The 22570-nt window shown below is 37.7% G+C and overlaps 2 protein-coding genes across 3 annotated transcripts in view; one reads left to right on the top strand and one right to left on the bottom strand.

Moving 5' to 3' along the window:
- Nucleotides 1-19678, top strand: part of rabgap1l (RAB GTPase activating protein 1-like) — a 110046-nt gene extending 90368 nt beyond the window's left edge. The window contains exons 1-8 of one of the 2 annotated variants that reach the window (XM_007540661.2): nucleotides 3943-4169; nucleotides 9937-10029; nucleotides 12885-12995; nucleotides 13088-13192; nucleotides 14617-14700; nucleotides 14912-14983; nucleotides 16282-16482; nucleotides 16974-19678. In XM_007540661.2, the coding sequence (XP_007540723.1) occupies nucleotides 4047-4169; nucleotides 9937-10029; nucleotides 12885-12995; nucleotides 13088-13192; nucleotides 14617-14700; nucleotides 14912-14983; nucleotides 16282-16482; nucleotides 16974-17129 (945 nt within the window). In that variant the 5' untranslated portion in view covers nucleotides 3943-4046 and the 3' untranslated portion in view covers nucleotides 17130-19678. Of the gene's footprint in view, nucleotides 1-3942; nucleotides 4170-9936; nucleotides 10030-12884; nucleotides 12996-13087; nucleotides 13193-14616; nucleotides 14701-14911; nucleotides 14984-16281; nucleotides 16483-16973 lie in introns of those variants that run through there. The other variant, XM_007540660.2, reaches the window with a different exon arrangement.
- On the bottom strand, nucleotides 18279-22557 carry LOC103129523 (interferon-induced protein 44-like; the record flags this gene model as incomplete). Its single annotated transcript, XM_007540667.2, has 6 exons — nucleotides 18279-21173; nucleotides 21254-21354; nucleotides 21444-21615; nucleotides 21700-21852; nucleotides 21937-22132; nucleotides 22502-22557. Coding segments are annotated over 6 exons (873 nt in total), but the record flags the coding sequence as incomplete, so codon positions are not given.
- Between the last annotated feature and the right edge of the window lie 13 nt (nucleotides 22558-22570).

The raw sequence follows: 22570 nt of genomic DNA, 5'->3' as shown, positions 1-22570 counted from the left end.
GCAATTGGATGATTAGGATTTTCTGTCCAACTTTTTCATTCTTATTCAACTTGTCTTAAGCAAGGCCGTCTGCATGATTAAACACAACTTCATCTTTTTTTTTTCTAAATAAAACAGGGCGTTGCATTTTACGCTAAAAAAGGGGAAATTGCAAAAGAAATTAGTTTTATTGTTTCTCTAAATTAGGACCTTATTGCAGACATTTTCTTGTTTATAGAAATGCAATCCCTGCAAAGAGCCAGGATATTCAAATCCTCCACGTTCCTTAACAGACAGAGGTTGAAAGCTGAAATAAAAGAAAGCAGCTGGGCAGTTTTCTGTTAACTGTAGAGGTTTTACTCGCTCTCACAGCCTAAGGGAGTGCATACGTTTAACATACATCTTTAAAAATACTATTTCTCTTTTAAAAAAAAAAAAGCTTCTTCCATCTCGGTACCACCACAAAAATAATGAAAAAGCCAAAGTTTGAGACTTCAGTAACAACTTCCACACTGAGGGTTGTTATTGTTAGTGCAACTTGGTAAAGCAGAAAAAGATCAATTTTTTCAGTTTCCAACCTGATTGTTATATATCAATTATCCCAAGCTGGCAGATACTTGTCAGATTCTGGTTAACAATTTATTTTTGTTTGCCTGAATTTATTCTAAACTAAAGTTTGGTAGAAAACTTTTTGCTAATTTTGCTTAATTTGGAGCCGGTAGATTTTTGTACTCATCTGCAGAGAGCTCTAGTGGAATTTGTCAGAAAAATAGTTTAGGATCTGTGGAGTCAAAGGAACATAAGCTAACAATCACAAACCAAAACCAGTCTTCAGTTTTGCACTCATGAGTTAAAAAAATACAGATCATGAACACATATTGAATGACATAAACATAAAGAACATCTGTGGTTGCCTGAAGCTTTCCTCATGAATTTATGCCCCTCGTCTGTTATATTTTTAAACCACTTTCAAGCTTTAAATAGAATATTCCCTGTGGATGCAACGGCATGAAGCGTCGGATAGAGATGGAGATGAAACGATGCCTGTCATGCGTTTCATGCGCTTCTCTTCACTCTTTCACTTCTGTCTTATCCATCTAACTTCAGCCCCCTGCAGGTCAGAGCAGGTCACATCAGCCTGCAGTGAAACAGCATCACACACACACACACATACACACACGCACGCACACACACACACACGCCGCACACACACACACACACGCATACACACACACGTTTCCTGTCTATGAAAGCTTCACATGCATTATAATCTGCTGTCTGGAACAATCTGGAATTTATTTTCCATGTCTGGATAAGTGTGGAAAAAATAAAAGGATTGTATTCCAGAATTTATTTTTATCCCAATGTCGAAATGGTCTGTCCATACTTCCTTTATTCCTTCATTCCTTCCTTCTTCCTTTCATTTTTTCTCCTTTCCTCATTCATATACTTATATAGTTCCTTGTTGCCTATCATTCTTACTTCCCGACTCATTTCTGCTTTTCTTTCTTTCTTTTTTTTTATTTTTACTTTCCTTATGTCCTTCATTTCTTTCCTTCCTTGTGTTCTCCTTTCTCTTCCCTTTCTTTTCTTTTCCTCATTTCCTTTTTTATGCACTTTTCTTTGTGTCCTACCTCACATCCTCCTATGTATCCTTCCTTCCTTTCCTTCTTTTCTACCTTTTACTCTTGTATATTCCTTGTTTTTTGCCTTGCTGAGGGCGACTTTAGTATTATTTTTTTTATCAACAGCGTGTAGGAATATCGTTAGATTTGTCTGCTTTTACTTTCAAAAATAATATATACAATAATTTTTTATTTAGTTCAGTTTTTATAGCACTAATTCACAAGGCAAATAAATAACATTTAATCTCTTTTATGTAGCTGTACCTTTGTTTTCCATAAAGAATGAATGTAAAACTCAAACATCGTCCTACTAGAAGACAGACCATCTTATACAAGATGCATTGCTTTTCCTCACCCTCCCGTTTCTTCCCCATATTTCTGTCTGTCAGCATTTAAATCGGATCAGCCGAACTCCATAAGCAGCTTAAAACGGCGAAAGAATTTCTCAGCACCTTTGCTTGATGAACACAACGGGTAGTGGAGTGGCTTAAGCTTTCTGCGGATTTTCGGAGGAATTTGAATTTCTCAGCCGTTTTGGAAAAATCCATCATACCCACAACCAGAGTGACGACTTTAAAATAGCAGATGAAAGTCTTTGCATTTATTTCCTGTTTATAGGGTTGATTTATCAACCAGCTGAGAATCTAAACTTCAATAAACCTTTGTATCTTTTTCAAACTAAGGCAAAATAAGAGCCAGGAGTGTTGAAAAACCGTCAACTTAAAGCATAACTTTTGAGTCATGGGTGAAAACGCAGAAGCTGTGGTAATGTTTTAAACTTCCAAGATCTAAAGATAAATGTAAACCTACAAACATGCGGAGGGAGCTGGAGGCCGGTTTTAGTTTGACCCCGTGTAGGAAAGGTCAAGAATGTTAGTCAGAAACTATGCAGAGGAATCAGGCGACTCCAAACTCACAGGTAGCCAGTTAAAGATACTTTTATGCTAATTTACTTTTGAAAGTCTTTAATATTGAAAGATAGTGTAGCACATTGAATGTCACACTGAAACGTGTGTAGCCATTTTGACCTATTAACTCAGGGGTGCACAAACTTTTTTGTCACATGTGCCAAAATCGTCATAAAATCTGCCATATTTTTAATAAAAACTTGCACTGTGATGTTTTTATTTTACTGACTTGGTAGTTTAATTAAATAAATGTCAGATTTGTTTTTTATTGTAAAGAGATGTGTAAACAATTGTAGACCCAAAACTTAAGAAAGTTTTTGTGGATTTACATTATTTAAAGAAATGTTTATCAGTTGTTTGTTGAAAAATTTAGCAAAAGTTTCATCAGTCTGGAGCCAGAAGAGTCAGATTTAGGTCACTGTGTGGTTGGAACTAAATACATTTGTGTGGTTATTTAAGGATGAATACTTTGTAATTTACCAAGATTTCTGCCACGATTAAAAATAAACCACCTGCACCAAACACCTGTGCTCAGGAGCTAACTTTTTAATATTCCTGAACTGCAGTCAAGAATAATACCAGGTGCCACTAATGGCCCCTGAGCCACACGTTGGGCAACCTTGTAATAACTAGAATTTACATTGGCGATAAAAAGGGTAGCAGGTTTTTTGTTCCATAAAAAGTTAGGCTAATATGGATCATTACAGAACATTTAACCACTTTTAAAGTGATCAGTTTTAGTTTATTAGCTGCAACCAAAGTTTGTTTTGCATTTAGCTGCAAAGGTTGGAGGACAAATTAAAGATTTGTAAAGAAAATAAATCGGTTAAGAAATATTTTCTATAAAAGTTACACAGCCTTAATGATGGAAAAAGTTGATGTTGGTGATGGAAATGATTTCTCGCGGTTCGTTTCTTTAATCTTAAATGTTTCTTTCCTTACAGCTGATTGGGAAGCTGTTACCAGATCTCTTGAAGGAGTTTTATTGAAAGCTTTAATTGATTCCTCTGGGATCCTGCAGGAGCTCTGACAGCTTTGAATTTTCTCTCTCTTCGCCTTCTTCTGTGGGAATGTAACAGAAGTCACTGCGGTTGATGTGACGACTTCCTTCCTATCGCTCATACACACTTACACAGAGTGTAACTGTGTAAACAGGCCTTTATCTTTATTTTCACTAGCAGCAGGAAACAGAAAAAACTGCGTTTGAAGGAGGGAGGAGCACAAACAAGAGAGAGTGAGCAGAAAGAGGGAAGTGCTCAGTGGAGAGGAAGAAATAGCAAACTCATCCTCCTCTGTCACGCACTTCTAGCGTTACGGAGAGGGAGAGACAAACAGGTGTGTTGTGCTGCTCTCCCTCCTCCTCCTCCTCCTCAGTGGGCGTGGCTTTGCCTCTGTGGGACTCTTGAAGGCAGCCAGTTGCCTTCTGCGCTTTCAGAGAGAAACAAAACCTCTCAGCCGCGCGCGGCCGCTTTACCTCCCTCCTTCCTCTTCGTCCACTCCTCCTCCTCGCTGCTTGGAGCAAGCAGGAACCAAGATGATGCAGGAGGTGTCCATCATGGTGGCCTATGACGCTCATGTAGTGGATCGTCCGGGCGAGGAGGACACCTTGGCTTGTTTGGTTGCTCACTCTAAACCGCTGCGATCTTTCAGACCTGTGGTAGGTCTGCTTCGTTTTCTTCTCTCTCTCGTCTTTCTCTTTATCTAATTCAGAAAACTGCACTAGAGCTGCTCTTAGAAAGATGCATTTTTAGTGAAACTATGTATTTCTTTCCACGTGGTTGATGCTCTTGAATGAATGTGTGGGTGTTCATGTTTCAGGAACCGTTTCTGACGTTTGGGGTAAATTGAGTAATTGTGTGCACGGGTTTGAGCCTCCTTCTCGTGGGTAATTTAATTCTTTGACCTCGTTTTCCTCTAATCTCCAGGTGGCTTTGTTCTTATTTTAATATTCAAACGTTCAGGCTTGTCTGTCATGTCGGAGCTTTTCTCCTTGCAGTGAGTTCATATTGTTTTGCTTTGTTTGTTACCTGATTTGAGATCTGAGCCAGGAGTTTTGGGACTAAAGCTCCATTTTCAGCATCAGGGATTCAGGTCAGGAAGCTAAAAGTGGTCCTGGTACCATTTTCTATCTTTTTATTGTGTGTCCTCTATCAGTGCTGACCTTCTGACCTCTCATTTTCTCACCAAATGTTCTGGAAATGGAGCATTTGAGGATGCATTTTTATCCTCTGAAGCTACACGTGCATATAGATGTCATGTGAGTTGCTGAAAATGTGCAGCTATAATCTAGTTTGTCCATGGAAATCTAGAAATGTCTTGAAAATGAAAAGTTTGGTGGTGAAGTAAAGATTAAGAAACGTGTCGCTTCCTGTGTAATTCTGAAGGTCAATTGTTGCGTGACTCATATAAAACTAATATACATCCACTGTGGATAAAAATACTGGGCTAAAAATGACGTCATGAAATTGCTTCATTTCTGTGAAGTATGTCAGAGATTTGAAGGATGTCTTAGTGAATACTTTAGCTATTATATATTTAGAACATGTTGGTAAAAATGACAGAAAAACCTTGGAACCCTACAGTAACACATTTGGTTATAAGTTAATAGGTTTCTGTTGGGATCTTTTTGCTGTTTTTATCCCAAAAACCCCTTAAAGGGTTGGACCATTGCAAAGAATACCAACATAATCAAATTGAAAATCCTTTATTTATAGCATAACAGAAGTATGAGATGTGTAACAATCACATGTTAAGAGATTTGCAGTCACCAGACCTCTAACCAAAGGAAAAAAATACCACTTATATTCACTAAAGGATGTTTCTCCTAATGAGAGATTTCCCCTCCTTGCAGCACAGAACAACAGATCCACTTAGATGTGCCGAATTTGTTCTAGCCTTCATGATAACTCAAAATTAAAATACATATTTCATTATTTTTACAACTTTTTCAGTTATGTTCAGGCTTGTGTGTCATGATGGCTGAATTAATTTTTACATTGAAAACAAACCTTGAATCAGAGCGATGACTACACTCTGATTGTCATCTGAGTAAATAAAATTACCTTACCTTAACACATCTGGAATGCAAGTTTTTACAGTATTCTCCCAAAATCTAAAATTTGAGTTCATAAAGTGAAGATTTCACTTCCAGATTTATCCAGTGAGAAGGAGGAAATGTTCCTGAATGTATGAGCATGGAGACCTAGCAAACCGGCAGCCTTGCATGGTCTTTAAATGTCCCTGTGGAGAGCATAGTCTCCCTGTAATTCAGCACAGCAGTGAAAGGAAAAAGACTACAGAATAAAGTTTTCCTTTTCTCCACTGAGTCTATTGTTTATAAAGGCTTTACTGCACTACAGTTGTATAGCTTTCAAAGCATCCTGTGACACCATCTTTCATTGCATTAAAATACGGCTACAATTCCTTAAAATATGTTGTTGAGCCCTAAAAAGTAACATTAGGCTGATCTTACACACGTAGTGGAAAAAGAGGTTAAAATATTGATCAGGCTGCGGCTGCAAACAGTTTCTCTCTTATTTAAAACCAAATTTAAAAAAAATAGTTGTAGTTGAAGCAAATTATCCTGCCAAGAGATGCAGGACAATCATTCACAGAGAGCAAATGCTAATTTAGCACAATCTGCTGACATTAGCCAGTATTTCATGCTTAAAGGTGCACATAAAATGAGAAAATTGACCGTAAAAGAAGGCATTTTCATACGTTATAATTAAACTTTATGCTCACAAACAACACCAGCATATGCTTCTGCCATCAAGCTGTCTGTAGTAGCTTATTTTATTGTTTGTTGATTTTTCCTTTCCTTTTCCTAGTTTCAAAGACATGAATTCAAATATAATTGATATGAGTTAAATTTGTACATAAATATTATTTAACCAAATTGTCATTAAGCTGCAACAGTAAAAGGAAAAGATAAATACTAAAGAATTATAGAAAAGTCAAGCCTGAAAACAGTTTCTTTAGAAAAATGTAAGATTTTTTGTAAATACATTTAAATGCATGTATTTAAATGTAATGTTGTCTTCCTGTAACTATATTAAGTCATATAAGAGCAGCTCATACTAGATAAAATGTGAAACATATAGTTATGTGTTTCTAGCCCATAGAGGGGAAGACAAGCTTTAAAATAAAGCGCTTAAAGTTTGTAAAATATGAAAAGACTTGCGCGTGGTTCATGAAGTTTGTTTGCAGAAGAATCCTGATAAGTTGGTCGTAAAAGGAGGAAAAGTCAAAGTTTTCAGCTGAAGAAATGAGCCGAAGGGAAGTTGGTTGTTTTTTAATTTAGTTTTGTCATGCTGTGTTTCACAAAAGGAAACTAAGCGCTGATAAACAAACTATGTTATCTGCTCATCATTAAAAGGCTCCTTTGGTATCACTTCCTGTGAAATGCAAGCTTCACAATTTAAATATAATCTTGAATCAACAATATAAAGCAGCCGGTCCCAATTAAAAGCATGGCAGGGATGATTTGGGTTTTATTTTAAGGTCACATTATAACATGCAGAAATAAATGTAATAAAGTTACATTTAGTAGACACCCACACTGAAATATTGTTGCATTTAGAAATATTGTTGCATGTAGATCAAGCATGCCACAACTCAATAAGGTAAACAAACCTGAGCAGGAACAAATGGAAAAGACCATGAGGGCAAAACACAAGAGTCAGTTGAACTGGTCGTACTTATAAATGTGTGTTGAGGTTGTTCAAAACTTCTCTTTAGTCAGGCCTTTTTCTCCGTAGTAGTCCCAATGCCTTCTGGGAAAATCTCTGTTCAGTTTATCACCAATGATGCAGAAGAAAGTGATAGTCAGTCATCCAGCAGAGGCTGAATTTTCTGGTATCTGAGGGGAATTTCTTTGTCTGATTTATGAGCTGTGACGTTAGCACTTGATGCGGCTCATTAGATTGTACGGTGAACTAGCAGCTCAGTGTGGAGCCCCACGTATTGCACACTGTGTTTTGCTTCAATGGTTTATCAGTGGAGGGCGTCTGCATTGCAAAGTATTGCGTTAACACAAGGCAGTAGATACAAACCTTAAAACAAACACAAAATGTGATTAGAAAAAGTTTTTCAGCTGTTAACTCCAGAGTGAAACTGTGGAATCATTTATCATTGAGTCTATCTCTTAGGACGCTAATGTAAAAGATAAATGTAAATTTATACAAAGGAGACATTTCAAGGACTTTTATTAATCTTATTAAGTCAGAGAAACAGTTTCTGACCTTAATATGAATATTAGAAGTGCACAATGTGCTCTTTCATTGGAAAACAAACATCTCAGCATTAGTTTTTAGGACTTTTTTTTAAAGTTTACAATTAGGTTTAGCCTTGAAAAGGTTCAGCTGTTTATATCCTGGAAGCTGCCCACAAATAGATAAAATCCACAAAGATTATAGAGCCCCTCAAAAAATGCTAATAGTTTTTAACAAAATAACTAGTTTACCACTTCTTTTCTGTTTGAAAAGGAACAGGAAGATGTGAACACTTATTTAATCCCACCCCTTATCTCAATTTGACATATTTATTGCTGACTCAATAATTATCAAAAATGTGTAATTAAAACCATGTTATAATAAAATGGTTACAAACCAACTCATAAGGTAAGAAAATTTATGGATAATAATAATAATGGTAATAATGACAATTGTAAATAATCAAACATGCAGCATCAGAAAAATTACCAATTCCTTGCCAATGTACAGCTATAAATTCTTCCTAATCTGTGTTATATAATTATAAATAAAATGTGAAAATAAATCGGAGAGAAAAAATAATGATAATAATGATGGTGAATAATAAAAATTAATTATTTCCCTCAGTGGAAACCATCTCAGCACTAACACAGAAGCTTCCTCGTATCTGCATTGCAGCCAATCAGCAGCGAATGAATGGCACTCCTTGATTGGCTGCTTTGTAAACAACAACCTATAATCTGTCAAATAGCGTCACGCCAAAGTGTTTCATCTTCCTAAACTGCACCAATTCTGGTCGCCAGATGATTTCTTGGCGAATCTGTGAAATTTAGCTATCATTTTTATTTTTGTTTGTTGGAAACAGGTGAAGTAGAGAGCAACAAACACTCTGTAAATTCATCTGACTAAATGAAACCACTTCTCTTGCTCTCAAGATGTTCGATGAAATTTACTGTAGGACAAACAACCTACTAGAAAATATAACACAGATCATTTCCTTGGGTTCAAATGCAGCTTGTGAGAGGCTGAAATGAAACCCATCCCAGTCTCAAAAGAGAGGTCATGTGACCGGGTCGGCCATGCAATCCCAAACCTCGACGGTGGCAACGCTGTTTCCACTCAGGGGAGATGACATCACCGTCTACCTGCAGCACAGGCCGAGGCGCGGGGTAGAGAAGTTATGATCTGTGTTTAGCCGGTTTTTACACCTGCGAGCTGTTTAGTGTGAAATGGCTTCAGTGGAAACATCTGCAGGTAGATGTTTGCATTTCCCTGTGGATGTAAGCAGGTACCGGTGTTGTGCTGTTTGACTTTCGCTGATTTGAGGTGTTTTATGGTAATTTTGGGTTCCTGTGTTTGTTTTATTTTTGTTTCCGAGATGTACAGCTGATTTTTATAGAGCCAAAAACTTTAATTTTAGAGTTCAGCTCTATTTTGTTCCACTTTTGAATGTCTGTATAACCCAAAAGTGTTGCTATGAAGATGAGTGAAAAATGCTTGTGAAAAATAAATTTCTTAACATTCAACTCAAAATTATGGGAGTACAGTCAGAAGATAAAGAAAATACACTTTAAACTTTTTTACATTTTAAAACCTCGTACTTTGATGGGTTTTATTTTAATTTTTTGGGAAATACAAACCCAGACTGGTTCACAATTATGAAGGAAGATACAAGGTTTTAATTTTCAGCATTTTTCTTTTAGAAATAAAAATTTATGTGGATTTTTATTATCTTTATTAACCTTTTATTCAACCATGTTATTCAGACGCATTGGATCAGGCATACATCATGCAAGCCTTCAATCGATTGAACTTCTTCCAAAGTCTGAAGTTTTTCCAGGTTTGATTTCACTGATATTGAATCTTCAGCTCTTCAAACCTGAACATGAACTTATTGTCACTGCTGAAGAAAAGCATCAAGATCCATTACTGTAGGCCTAAAATGGTGGGAACTTAGAGACGACTTTCACTTTGAGGAAGAAGCCAAACTGAGTCTGGAACTTTAATCGTCTTAATGTTCGCATAAAATCATTAATCATGTCTCAGAACAAAGAAGTTAAAGTCACATTAATGCTAAGAAGCAGCTGCTCTGTTGATTTCCTCTGAATAAATCTGAATGACACATTTAACCTTTTATTAAGCCTGCAGACATTTCATAAAACAGCATTTATAGAGTAACGTTTACATTTTCAACTTTGTAATTTTTTTCAGGTTCCAACCAAAAAGCTGAAAAAGTTTGAGAAGGAGTATCAGACGCTGAGAGAGAGCCAGCTGCAACAAGAAGACCCCATCGATCGATACCAGGTTTGAAAACTCTCAACTTGATCTAAACGCTGACAGAGAAGGTGTTTCTGTCGCTGCTAAATTTATCTTTGGGTTTATACTGGAAATCTTTTTTTTTTCTAATATTAGAAACAGCTTTGCTTTGTCAGACGGTGTTTGTGAAAGTATTTTTGGTTCCAGTGACTCACTTGTCATTAATGATGCTAACATCTTTAAAAATAGGTTTTAGATTATTCTGCCTTGAGTCAGATAAGCTCAGCAGCAACATCTTTGTTCATGATGAGGCAGATGCTTTAGTTCTGTTCATAGATTTTCTTACTTTTCCAAATAATTTCTCTGTTTTTATTAAAGCAAGTAATACTGGTTGACTCACCACCAGAGTTACTCTGTACAATTATAAAATTTGATTTAAATATTTTCCAGGTCTGGATAAGTAGAGAAAATAAAATGTAGCCTTTAAACACGGAGAAAGGGAAAAACTTTTATCCCGACTACAAACCTGAAGATTTCATGAGGAGGTTTTTGATGGGATTAATTAATTTCCTTTTAATCTCCTGCTGGAAGACAGTGAAGCTCGAACTGCTGATGCTTTAAGGCACTCTGCTTGGTTTGTCATTAAATTCAAGAGCAGAATCTCAAAGTGGAGGATGAGCCATGATATCTCCATGTTGGAAATTGTTTGTTGTTCCAAAATATAAAGAAAAAACTTCTGAGTTAATCTTGGCAGACCCAAAGAAACTGAATTTTTGCTACTACGTGGTTGTCTACCTCTCTGTTCAGAAGTCAGTCGTTTGTCCGTATGTCCGACCATCTGTGTTCATTCATCCATCATTCTGTCCATCCATTCCTTCATCCTTCTGTTAATCCTTCTCTCTGTCCTTCTTTCCAATTGTTCATCCTCACCTCCAGCTAACCATTTAGTTAAAAGCACCACTGAACGGGAGGCGAATCCAAAACCTGCTGGTTCAATTCCAGCTTCTAATTTGCTTGTTTTGCTTAAGTCTTTGATTTTTACTTATTGGTTTTTTCATTTTGTTTGTTTTCTTGTTGGTTTATTATTAGTATTTTTGTTAAAGTATAGAATGAATTTGTTGGTTAGTAATTTCAGTGGATTTAAGCCTTATGTGTAAACCTGTATGCATGTCGGTGGTCATGGATTTTTGCAAACCTGTGGTGCATCTGAGTTACATTTGTCTCCGTTTTGATCGATCTTAACTTTTTTTGGTTAAAACTGACAGTTTGGGTGAATGTGGCTCTAGTGTAAAATGCTTGGAGTGATAAGTGTGACTAGAAATGCGATACAGTTCATCAGCCTTCATCAACAATAATTTACTGACTGATTTTAATATCCACAAAAGTGTGAACTCATCGGAACTGATCAAGACAAATAATTTTGTAATCACAATAAATATTATTGTGATTATCTTTATTAAAATAACTTATTGTGATTATCTTTATTAAAATAACTTAATAAAGATAAGTTATTTTATCTTTTGTTGGTACATCTTTTAAGAAATGTAGACTTGAATTCATTGCTTGTCAGGTAACCTTCAAGAATATGTTGAGATTGGATGCAAAGTGTATTTAGAGAGATTTCTTACTCATTTTATAGTTTGTAAACTTGTTGTTCTTCTGTTACAATGAACATTTTTTAAGATTTTCAAGAGGAATAACTGTTAATCTGCTTGTTGAGGGTTGGTTGAACGTCGGACTAAACTGAGAGAAGGCAGTACAAGTTACTAAAGTGCAGACATGTTTTCTACATTGGAACCAATCGTCTTTGAGCAACACATAAACAACCAGAACAGACAAACATCCAGAGTTGATTGTGGTCATTTTCTCCCAGAGACGAGGGCGATGCGCTGCAGGATAAACACCTACTTGTGGAGCAGAGGAAGGAAGGAAGGAAGAGTCTAGTTGCAGATAAGATGTTAGGCTTGACCTGCTGCTCTGGAATCACTTTTACTGCTCATGAGAAAAATCCAGAACCCTCCTGCTTTATTGGTGCAGATAACAGAATTTAATTAAAATAAAAAAAAAAAACTCTTTGGAGTTGGAAGATTTCAAGGGTGAGTTATGTATTTCTGTTTTTTTTGCATGTGTGAATGTGAAGTGTGGTAAATTGCTCCTCTTCCGTCATGCTTTTGGTATTCAAACCAATGGAAAATAGAAGCATTTATAAATGGAAAAGAGTCTGTAGAGAGAGAAAGCGTGGCTGGGAAGTGTGTGACAGGAAAGTGAGGCTGTCAGGATCATGTGTTGAAGTTTAGTCAGCGCTTCCAGTCGCTCTATCTGTGGACGTTCTGACCGCGGACAGGCGCTCGGTAAGCCTCCTCTGCTCCAAAACAGCTTCTCATTAAATGTTAAATGTTTAGAGATTTGCTGTTTATATAATTTTCTGTTTTGTTAGTTAAGGAGAATGGTTTGATTAGACACTGGTAACAAACAAGAGTTTTATGAAAAAATATCAATTTGATGCATGTGTATCTGCAGCAAAAATGACTAAGTTTGGTGTTGGTTGATGATCTCCCTGCACTTATTTATATATATGAAAGCTGAGCCATCGGTTCAGGTCTCTCATGCATATATCTGTGAATATTTATGTAAGTTTAGTGTCACTCAAGCATTAGAAAATGAAATTATTTTGAAAGTGACAGGGAAATCAGGGTCAGATGACCGATCCTGGACAACAGTTTCTTGCTGCTCTCATCAGATCCGTGTCATGTGACACGTTTACTGCCAGCCTGGCAGTCATGAGACTCCACTAATGGGACATAAAATCTTACATTTGACTTTCTGAGACCTGAAGATGCCCTGATATTGATCCTAAATGAGTGTGTTATTGTGTGTGTGTGTGTGTGTGTTGCTGTGTGTAGAGAGAGAACCGGCGTCTACAAGAAGCCAGTATGAGGCTGGAGCAGGAGAATGACGATCTGGCACATGAGCTGGTCACCAGTAAGATTGCCCTGCGGAACGATCTGGACCAGGTAACAACACCTGGACTTGGTTTTAGGAAAACAGTGTCACCCTGCAGTTCATGCTGGACATCATATAACGTGTGTGGTGTTGTTTCGATCAGGCTGAAGACAAGGCCGATGTTTTGAACAAAGAGCTGCTGAGCACCAAACAGCGGCTGGTGGAGACGGAGGAGGAGAAGAGGCGGCATGAGGAGGAGACCGCTCAGGTAGCGTTCGTCCTGGGTTACCGTCCAGCTCCTCAGCCAACGGCTGCAACTCGCTGAACAAAGCCTGTTTTCTCAGGCATTATCAGAGTTACTCATGTGAAGCTGCATGAATGGCCTCCCTGTTCCCATCTTTAGGAGGAGAACGTCCGTTAATGGCTGCATTCAGCTGCTGTCAGTGAGCAGAGAAAACTGATTCGGGTGAAGGATGATGACTAAAGGTCACGTTATCGCTCCGGCTGACATTTAGACAAAATCAGCCAGAAATCAGATATTCTCATTATGCAGACTGTTCTGCTCTTAGTTTGATCAAGGATTTGATAAATTAAGGGTTGCAACTTCAAAATCTCAGTCAAGTTTTACTGATTTTAATTTAGTTCAGTTGAGATTATCTTGGTGCAGCGCCCCCACAGGCGAGGAGGGGAACAGGTTTTCCAAATGGCTTGTTGTTTCATTTGGCAGAGTTCAGTGTGAAAGTCAATCAAACCCAGTCTAATGAACTACCAGGTGTGAAAACAACTTACCTGTTGACATTAGATGCCCCAACAGTCGGGAACATTTTAAATCACTTCTTAGTTTTTATTCTTTAGCTTTTCCAAAAAGTCTGACATTGTAATTTACTTGCCTTGTCTGTTTCAATGTGTGTTTTATTCTTATGTGTTTTATCTGTGTTTTATGAATGCTGTACAGCACTTTGGTGTAGTTAATATCTGTTTTTAAAGTGCTTTATAAATAAAATTGACATTATAAAGCAGCGACTCCAGCTGGGTGGAGGCAGCATCATGCTGTGGGGATGTTTCTCTTTAGCTGCAACAGGGAAGCTGATCAGAGTTGATGAGACGGTGGATGAGCTAAAGACTCACATTTCAGCAACCCTACACATGCATCTCCCGGTGGCCTAGTTAAAGCCCAGACATAAATATGAGACACAATTAAATGATACTCTCCATTCATACTTCCTGAGCTTTAGCTACTTTTGTCGAGAAGAATGGGCAAGAATTTCAAGATGGTTGAGACAGAAGGTGGTTCTTTAAAATTATGAGTCTGAAAAATAAATACATGCCACACTTTACAGATTTCTTTCCCTCTCCACAGATGAAATTACTTTTGATAATTATTTTGCAAGCCACTATAGAATTTGAGCATCTTTTGTATTGAATATAATTGACCCTGTTTCACTCTGTGTCTGATGTTTCATTAAGGGAAGTTTTTATTCTCCGTGGTGAAAAAAGACTAAAAATCTAGAGGGGAGAAAAACGTGTCAGATAAACTATCCTTTAATCTGTTTAATTTGTTGGTTTGCTTCAACAAAAAAACAAATTTAACACCAATAAATAAAGCTTCTGTACATAAATCAGTTGAACGGTATTTTTTTGTTTGTTTTGGTGGTTTTAGTTTTTTTCTATTCACCCCTTTGTCTCCTTTAGCTGAAGGAGGTTTTCAGGCGGGAACTGGAGAAAGCAGAGATGGAGATCAAGAAAACCACCGCCATCATAGCCGAGTACAAACAGGTAACAGGAGAACCATAAAATGTTACTGCAACTGTGGAGAACGTTTGCAGATTCATGAGACATTTTTTGGGTTTATTTGCACAAGCATAAGGATTTGTTTATGTTAAGTATCCATAATTTAGATGAGGAATAGAGACTTAAGTGTTGCATTTATGGCCGTGTCATGTCTTGTGTAACTCCTCTTCATCTTCCTCGCCTCGCCTCGTTTCAGATCTGCTCCCAGCTGAGCACCAGGCTGGAGAAACAGCAGGCGGCGACTAAAGAGGAGCTCGACATCGTCAGGGTGAGATTATACACGCCTAACGCACAGATGAAAGCTACGAGACATTTAAATTTCAGATTAAAAAAAACACATATGGGCTGAGTGGGACAGCGAGGATTTTTGTGAACCATCACAGCAACAAGGAGCTTCAATGCAGAAATAATCCCACACAAACGTTTAGTCCTCATTAAACAGGCGCTGGGAGGCAGCAGACTCTTAAATTTGATTCTTAACACCTTAATGTGTTGCAACAGTGGATCACACTGAGACACTGCAAAAACACAAAAACCTGCCAAGTATTTTCAGTTTAGTTTCTAGTTTCCTCAGTACATTAAAAATAAGACAAATCTACCTTACAAGTTACGGTTTAGCTAAATAAAGGAGCTTGTTTTCAGTAAATAATTCCTTAATATTGATTTAAAAAGTACGTGTTCCACTGGCAGATTGCTTCACTTATAACACTGTAAAATGTCTTGTTAATTAAATATGTGGTCAGTGTAACTTGTGTATATTTATCAATATTTGGGAATTATTTACTCAAGACAATCTCCTACATCAACCTATCACGATAAATAATATTTCTGGACGATAAATTGTTTAATATTGATTAATATTGTTTTTTTTTTAGCCTTTTTTGGGGATATGAGCATATATTGTCACATTTTTATACATTTTTCACTGTGCCTGTTGTATATTTTTTGTGTTGTCAACACACACACAACACAAGAGACAGTGTTTTTAGTGTGTTTTGTGGTTTTTGTGTGCACAAATTTTTTTTTCAAAATGTTTCTTTTTGAGCCCGACATGTGAGTGTGGAGTTTTGTCTTCCAGTTTTTGGTAGAAAGAGAGAAAAGAGAAAAATGATAAATCATGCAAATGGAAATTATGGAGCTTGTTTCAATTTATCATGCATTTGGTTGATTTATTGTTTATTGCAGCAGGTCTACTCTTATGTCTTGCTAAAAAGTTACCTGTAAGTGAATTCATTCTTATTCTAGTGACATTTGCACCAGAAACACTTGGTAAGATTTGGTGTTTTTGTTTTGTGGTTATTTGTAGTTATTTGCAGTAGAAACTAGATGAAAAAGTACTTGGTAAAGTTTAGTGTTTTTGCAGTCTTTAAAGAGTTGCTACACAGACAATACTCAGAAGATGATGAGATATTAAAACTGTCTATATTGTTTCCTGATTTTGTACAATAAATATCAATTGCAAGTTGAAGCTGTTTTTCTCTGCATCTTGCATCTTATCTCCCTGCTCTGCAGAACCTCTTCACCTTTCTTACATCAGCGCCATAAGCAGATGTGTTGTTTGTGCAGAATAAAGTGATGAGCTGCGAACACTGCAGAGACCTGTTCAGCCCCGTGGGCTCCCTGCAGGCGTCGTCCCCCGGCGGCGACGGGATGTCCAGCGAGCCTCTGGACGAGGAGAAGGACGGGCTGAAGGAGCAGCTCAGGCAGCTGGAGCTGGAGCTGGCTCAGACCAAGCTGCAGCTGGTGGAGGCAAAGTGCCGAATCCAGGTGAGCAGAACCAAACGTGCTTAAAATAATCGTTCATCCACAGGGAGAGAAGAAATCTATTTTAAGAAAAGGGATGTAACCCTCTCCTGCAGTGCATCATTGTTCCTCACTGGGAAAAATTAAATGGGAAAAAATGAATAAAATTTTAGGTTTATTTGGTGACGATTACAATAAAAATCCTCATTTTTCTTACACAGGCTAATGCATTAAATCTATGGAGGCTGATACTTATATGTGAAGCTGATCTTATCCAGCTTCACAAACTTTTTATATGTTTATGTTTGAGTAAGATGAACATTGTTCTTTTATTCTATAAACTACTGACATGTCTGTGAAATCCCAAGCAAAAATTTAGTATTTATTTGCATAAAATGCAAATTTTTATTTGTTTGCAAATTTAATAAAAACTAAATTTGCATCCATAATGAAACACTAGGAAGCCCGGCCAGAGTTCTGCCTCTGTTTACTCTGTTTCCCTCTCTGCGCTGCAGGAGCTGGAGCATCAGCGAGGCGTCCTGATGACGGAAATCCAAGCTGCTAAGAACTCGTGGTTCAGCAAGACGCTGGGCTCTCTGAAGAGCTCGGCCTCCTCGTCCTCCAGCTCCGTGTCTCAGACTCCGTCCTCTCCGAAGGACGGGCCCGCCTAGCCGGACCTCCATCACTTTGCCCCTCCAACATTCCCCTGCAGGATGCACGCTAGCGTTGCGAACAAAGGCTGAAGAAAGTAGTGAAGGAGAAATGCAGTATTCCTTTTTTTTTTCAGTGGGTTGGAAAAAGATGAGCTTCCTTAAATTGCGGACGATGAAGAGGAGGGAAAGACGTTCTCTGCTCTACAGCTACTCAGTCTGGTGAAGATGAAGTCCGAAATTAGTTTAAAGTTAATTTGTCACAGGCATCTTACAGGTCAATTAGCACCATCTTGTGGGCAGTTGTTGCTATTGCAGAGAAATAAAGGTCAGGATTTTTCTAGTACCTGAAACTTAAACCACAAAATAGGAAATGATTTTAAATCCATCACAATAGTTTTATACATCTACTATTAAAAACATAAACACCCAGCTCTCTAAAGAAAGGAATACTGCCTTCTGTAGTAAATTAAAATATCACACAAGTTGCAATTCTTTATAGTAATATAACGTAAACAATGTTGTCTTATAAATATGTATAACTAATTGTTGACTTTTTTTATTTTAAATAATCTTGTACAGTTCCTTAAAAGAAAAAAGACACAGAAAAGCTCTTATATTTCTTTTCTACTGTTTGGAAGTTGAATCTCATCTCTGTAGATGTTGATGTAAGCACAGTGTGTGACGGATCGGCTCGGGTCCAAACGCCGAGGAGCCAAAAAGTGACGACCTGCAGAGAGTTTCTGCTCACCCCGAACCGTGTCCAACATGTTTTCTGCTCTCAGAACATTTATCTTTTATGTTTTGCATTTTTTAATTATTCAATTTGACTATTTTTTCATAGTTAGCACTTAATATTTTAAGTTTAAAGCACCAAGAGGCCAAATTTCTTTCAAACAGGTTTATAACAGCATCTGTTGGCCTTAAAAGTTAGCCGAGTGGAAGCCTGTAGGTGTTGACCCTTATGGGTCTCTTAAAACGTTTCAAAAAATAGTAATCAAAAAGTAGATCGTGATCAAATCACTTTTATTTAAAACAGAAACACAGCAATTGTTCCTGCTGTTGTTAAAATAATCTCACATTTTAATTATTCCAGTTGTTCTGTAGCATGTTATGTTATTTTGATCCATAAATATGGAATAAATTCTTGCTAAATTTTTAGAAAATTCTCTTTTTTGCTCTTTAAAGAGTTGATATTAGCTGATTGATTAGTTGGGCTGTTTGCAGTTGTAGCCAGTCTGCAGTCAGCTGCTTGCCAATTAAACTCTCAAAACGGCAATACTTCAGTAGGAGTGATAGGTGGCGCTCTTCTTTTTCACTTCAGGACTGTTCAAGCTTGTGCAACTGGAAATTAGTCAAAATAGACAAACGAAACAAGATGTTTTGTCTCGTTTCGTTGGATAGATCAGATTTCTAGAAATGATGCAGAATTTCTAAGAAGTTTTTAGAAACACAAATTCAAATATTGATCTAAGAAAATTTTAAAACCTTTAAGCTGGTACCTAACTATTGTAATCCACAGTAAAAAAAAAGCAAAACTTTCCTTGTAACATCTTTATTTAAGCTAAAATTATCTCCATAAAGCCAGAAACTCCAAACAGCTGAGCACTCAGATTATCATTCATCTGCTACTTTGCATAATTTATCCCCAGGTAAACAGATTTTATCTCATGATACTAATAAGCAACATGCGGTTGCAGTATTGCTGTCATTGCCAAACCGTCTGGTATGATCGTGCCAACATCCCGTTTGTTCTTGAATTTTTACACTTATTTTAATTCATCTGGTTAAAGCACAAAAGCAGAAAACATTTCATATTCAGGTACATGTTGAGGATGATTTTCTTGCCAAAAATGTAAATTTCGATGCACTTTAGCTTCATGTCAGAGAAGCTGCTTGGCTTTATTCCTCTCTCTGGTTGACACTGAAGTCGGCCTTTGGACTCGGACCAATCCCACGTGTTCGTTATGTGTGTGTTTGCTGTAACTCAAACGTTTGAAGTCGTTTCTTCATCTTCACGTTGCTGCCTTTTCTGTTGATGACTGAAGCAGCTGGCTGGAGAGACGAAAAGCCATCTGAGTATCTGAGAGCATCAGCTGTGCCATAAGAGCCTCTCCACGGTCTTCCTCTGCTCCGCGGACCGTCTGCTCCACCCTGAACGTTGCTTTGTACCAGACAGATTACGACCTAATCCCAGGATTCACGTCATTTCTCCATGACATTCCTGTTCTGCCGGTCTGGGAGTGGAAGTGGTTGAACCGGGTGGAGAGAGCTCCTGGTCTGTTATGTGCACTAACCAAACGTGGATATTTTAAACACTATTTTAAAATGTTTGTTTTTATCTCATGACTGTTGCTGAGAAGAGATCGGCCCGTTTCTAATCTAATTCAGTTCATTTCAGAGTCCCGGAAGCAGCAGATGAGTCAGATTAGAGGCGGCTGTCGTTGTGTAGTTTACAGTTTGTTGTTGAGATCTCAGTCTTGTTACAGACGGCTCCTCAGCTGGTCTGACTTCACTGTTTCCGTGTACAGAAACTGTTTCAGCTGCATTAATAAACTTCAGTTTGTTCATTAAGTCTCAGCTTTTTATTGAAACAAAACACTTTGAACATGAAGCAAAGCGTTAAACCAGGCGTCGTGTTGACCAAACATTTTTCTGTCAGTGGCTGCGTTTCTATTGACCATGAAATTGCACAGATTCAAAGTACGAAAATTAATTTGCCAATTTTGGAAAAAAAACAAACAAAATTCAATAAAAAAGATTTTGCAACTCCAATGTAAACACTTTTTTCACATTATACAAGTCACATGATCACCAGCCAGACGTTGCTACTGCCAAAAATGACAAAGATGACAGGAAGTAGTAGGAGGATGATGGTTTGTTTTTGTTTCCACCAGAGCTCTCACAGAATAGCACAGTTCATAACAGTATATCTCTTAAAATAGTAAAAAAAACAAAAGAGTCTTTAATATTAGGTGACAAGGCAAAATACTTTAAACTATGGATTTTATTGCAATTTCTCTCAATAAATATCAATAATGCCAGGCATGTTTTCTCAACATTTTTATTAGTGTTTGCATTTTTTTCCAGCTTGTATAAATAAACACTTGCAAGTAATAAGTCAGATCTGTCTCAGATTGTTTTTTTACCCAAAAAAGCATAAGTAAGTAAACTGTAAACAACTCCTCTTGGGTGACAAAACAAAGATACAAAGGAAAAAATAGCGTTATCATTTTCAACATTCCAGGGAATTCAGGAAAGTCAAATATCAGTAAATCTTTACACATGCAAGCTATAATATCAGATCTTTGCTAATTAGCTTATACTTAAGTTTCATGCCCACAGATATATCTCCTATATTTTGCAGGAGTTTAACATGCATGTTAGAAAATCCGTCCTGCATAAATGTCCCAACAAGTACCAAGTCACCAAAACCATTAAGGTAATAACTTTATCAGAAGCAAAAAGAGACTGATTTATCCAAACTCACTAAAGTGAACAACTTCCTGATTTCCTATCTTTTTTTGTTGAACTTAAAAGTTTCAGATTATGATTACTGCCAAACCTGCAGAATAAACATTTAAAACTGATTTAAAAACATCATGCCCTGATTTAAAGAAGAACCAATGAGAAACAAAATTATCAGACTGGAGTTGTAAAGTAATTTCTAGGTGAGATTGTGGTGAAACTTCCCAAGACCAAAACTCAAAAAAGAAACACGTAGTTGTTTCAACCAATCTGTATGAAGTAAATACATTCTGCTGCATTGAATATGTTAAACTCTACAGTTGTTCTGGATAAATGCATAAATACTGACACATCTGGACATGTGGATAAGCCTGAGCTGTCAGGTTTTGTGAATACAGATTCTTAATCTTTGCATTCGGCGCTGCTCAGTCGGTCGCTGAGGTCATCGAAGTAGTTATCGACGAACCGGAGCATCTGGATGACGGCGCTGAGCAGCAGGATGTCAGCGTTCAGGTCCAGCTCCAGCTCCCCGCTGTAGTTCTTGACTGGAACAACGCAGGACAGCGGCACGCCCACCCTGACGCTGACCTCCTGCATCTGGACCACACAGCGGTTCAGAACAGTTTTATCAAGCTTAGCATGAACACTGAGAGTAATTTATTTAAAAGAATCCTCACTAAGTCCTTGATGTATCCGCTCTTATAGATGTTTCTCAGATCGTCTTTCACCAAAGGACAAGCTTCATCTACCTTAGTGAGCAGAACCAGCTGAGGAATCCCTGCAAACATTTCCAACATGCTGTAAATAATCTGAGCTTAAACTTTCAACATTCATCAGTAAAGTGATTCAGCGACAGGTTCTACTGACCCAGTAGGTTAACCTTTCTGCGGATAGCTTCCATCTTCTCCTCCAGCTTTGGGGGCATAATGGAGACCTTGCTGGCATCAACAACATAAGCCACACAGTGGATCTTGTCTTTGACAGCCGGAGACTTTTGATAACCATGAGTCTCAGCATGAAGAGGAGCAGCAGGGTTGAACTGTCGACGTAAACGAAGAATATGTTAAATTTACTTCATGTAACACACAAGTTATGCTTCACAAACTGTTATCAAACATCCCACCTGGTAACAATTCGGCATATGACCCTTAAGGATGCTGCTGATGTCCTCCACATCAAGCCCCGCCCCTTTGCTGTCCTCCAGGCCCATGGTGTCGCACAGGATGATTGGCAGAGGTTTGCCTTCTCGTCCAGCTTTCACAGAGTAGGTCCGAAACTAGAAAACATTTTAAAAATATACTATTGTAAAGATTTTTTTCCCTGAGACACAGGAAACCATGTAGCTGAGAAGCAGTCAGACCTGAGTGGTGAGGCTGGTGGAAGAGCTGCCAGCGATGGCCTGGCTGGTGACATGGCCTCTGAACACAGAGTTGATGGCGTTGAAGAAGCTGGACTTTCCGGCTCCGACCTGTCCGATGAGCAAAACCCGAGCCTGGGGCACAGAACTGACTGTGGGTTTGTAGGTTCTGATGCTCTCCATCAGCTCGGCCCTCTTCCTGCAGAGAAACATCAAATTACCGAGAAACTGCCAACAGTAAACCTGATGAACAATTGTTTTAAGCAAAAAGATAAAAACTTCCACATATATTGTTTGTTTAACCTCTAATAATCTCTAACAAATGTATAATATTTTCACAAAGCAACGAGATTTAAATTAAATTTAACAGATGAGGCCTCTGTTTACTTATTCACTGATTCCTGAAGGGTGAGAGTTGCACTGAAAACTCATTATGGGTGTCAGAGTAACTAGGGGTTTAACATATTCATGTATAACTTTTCAGATTTTTTTTACAAATAAATTTTAATAATTTATGTTTGACAAAATGTTGAAAAAGTTGAAAGGGAGTAAATACTTTTACACTTACTGAGATTCCCAGACGACTGTCCTCCATGGCTTCTCAAGTTCAGTGGATTCTGGTAAAGAGCAACTTAAT

Source organism: Poecilia formosa, unplaced genomic scaffold, assembly GCF_000485575.1.
Source record: "Poecilia formosa unplaced genomic scaffold, Poecilia_formosa-5.1.2 Scaffold553, whole genome shotgun sequence".
Taxonomy (NCBI): domain Eukaryota; kingdom Metazoa; phylum Chordata; class Actinopteri; order Cyprinodontiformes; family Poeciliidae; genus Poecilia; species Poecilia formosa.
The sequence above is the reverse complement of the archived record's forward strand: the minus strand, read 5'-3'. Positions and strand labels throughout refer to the sequence as shown.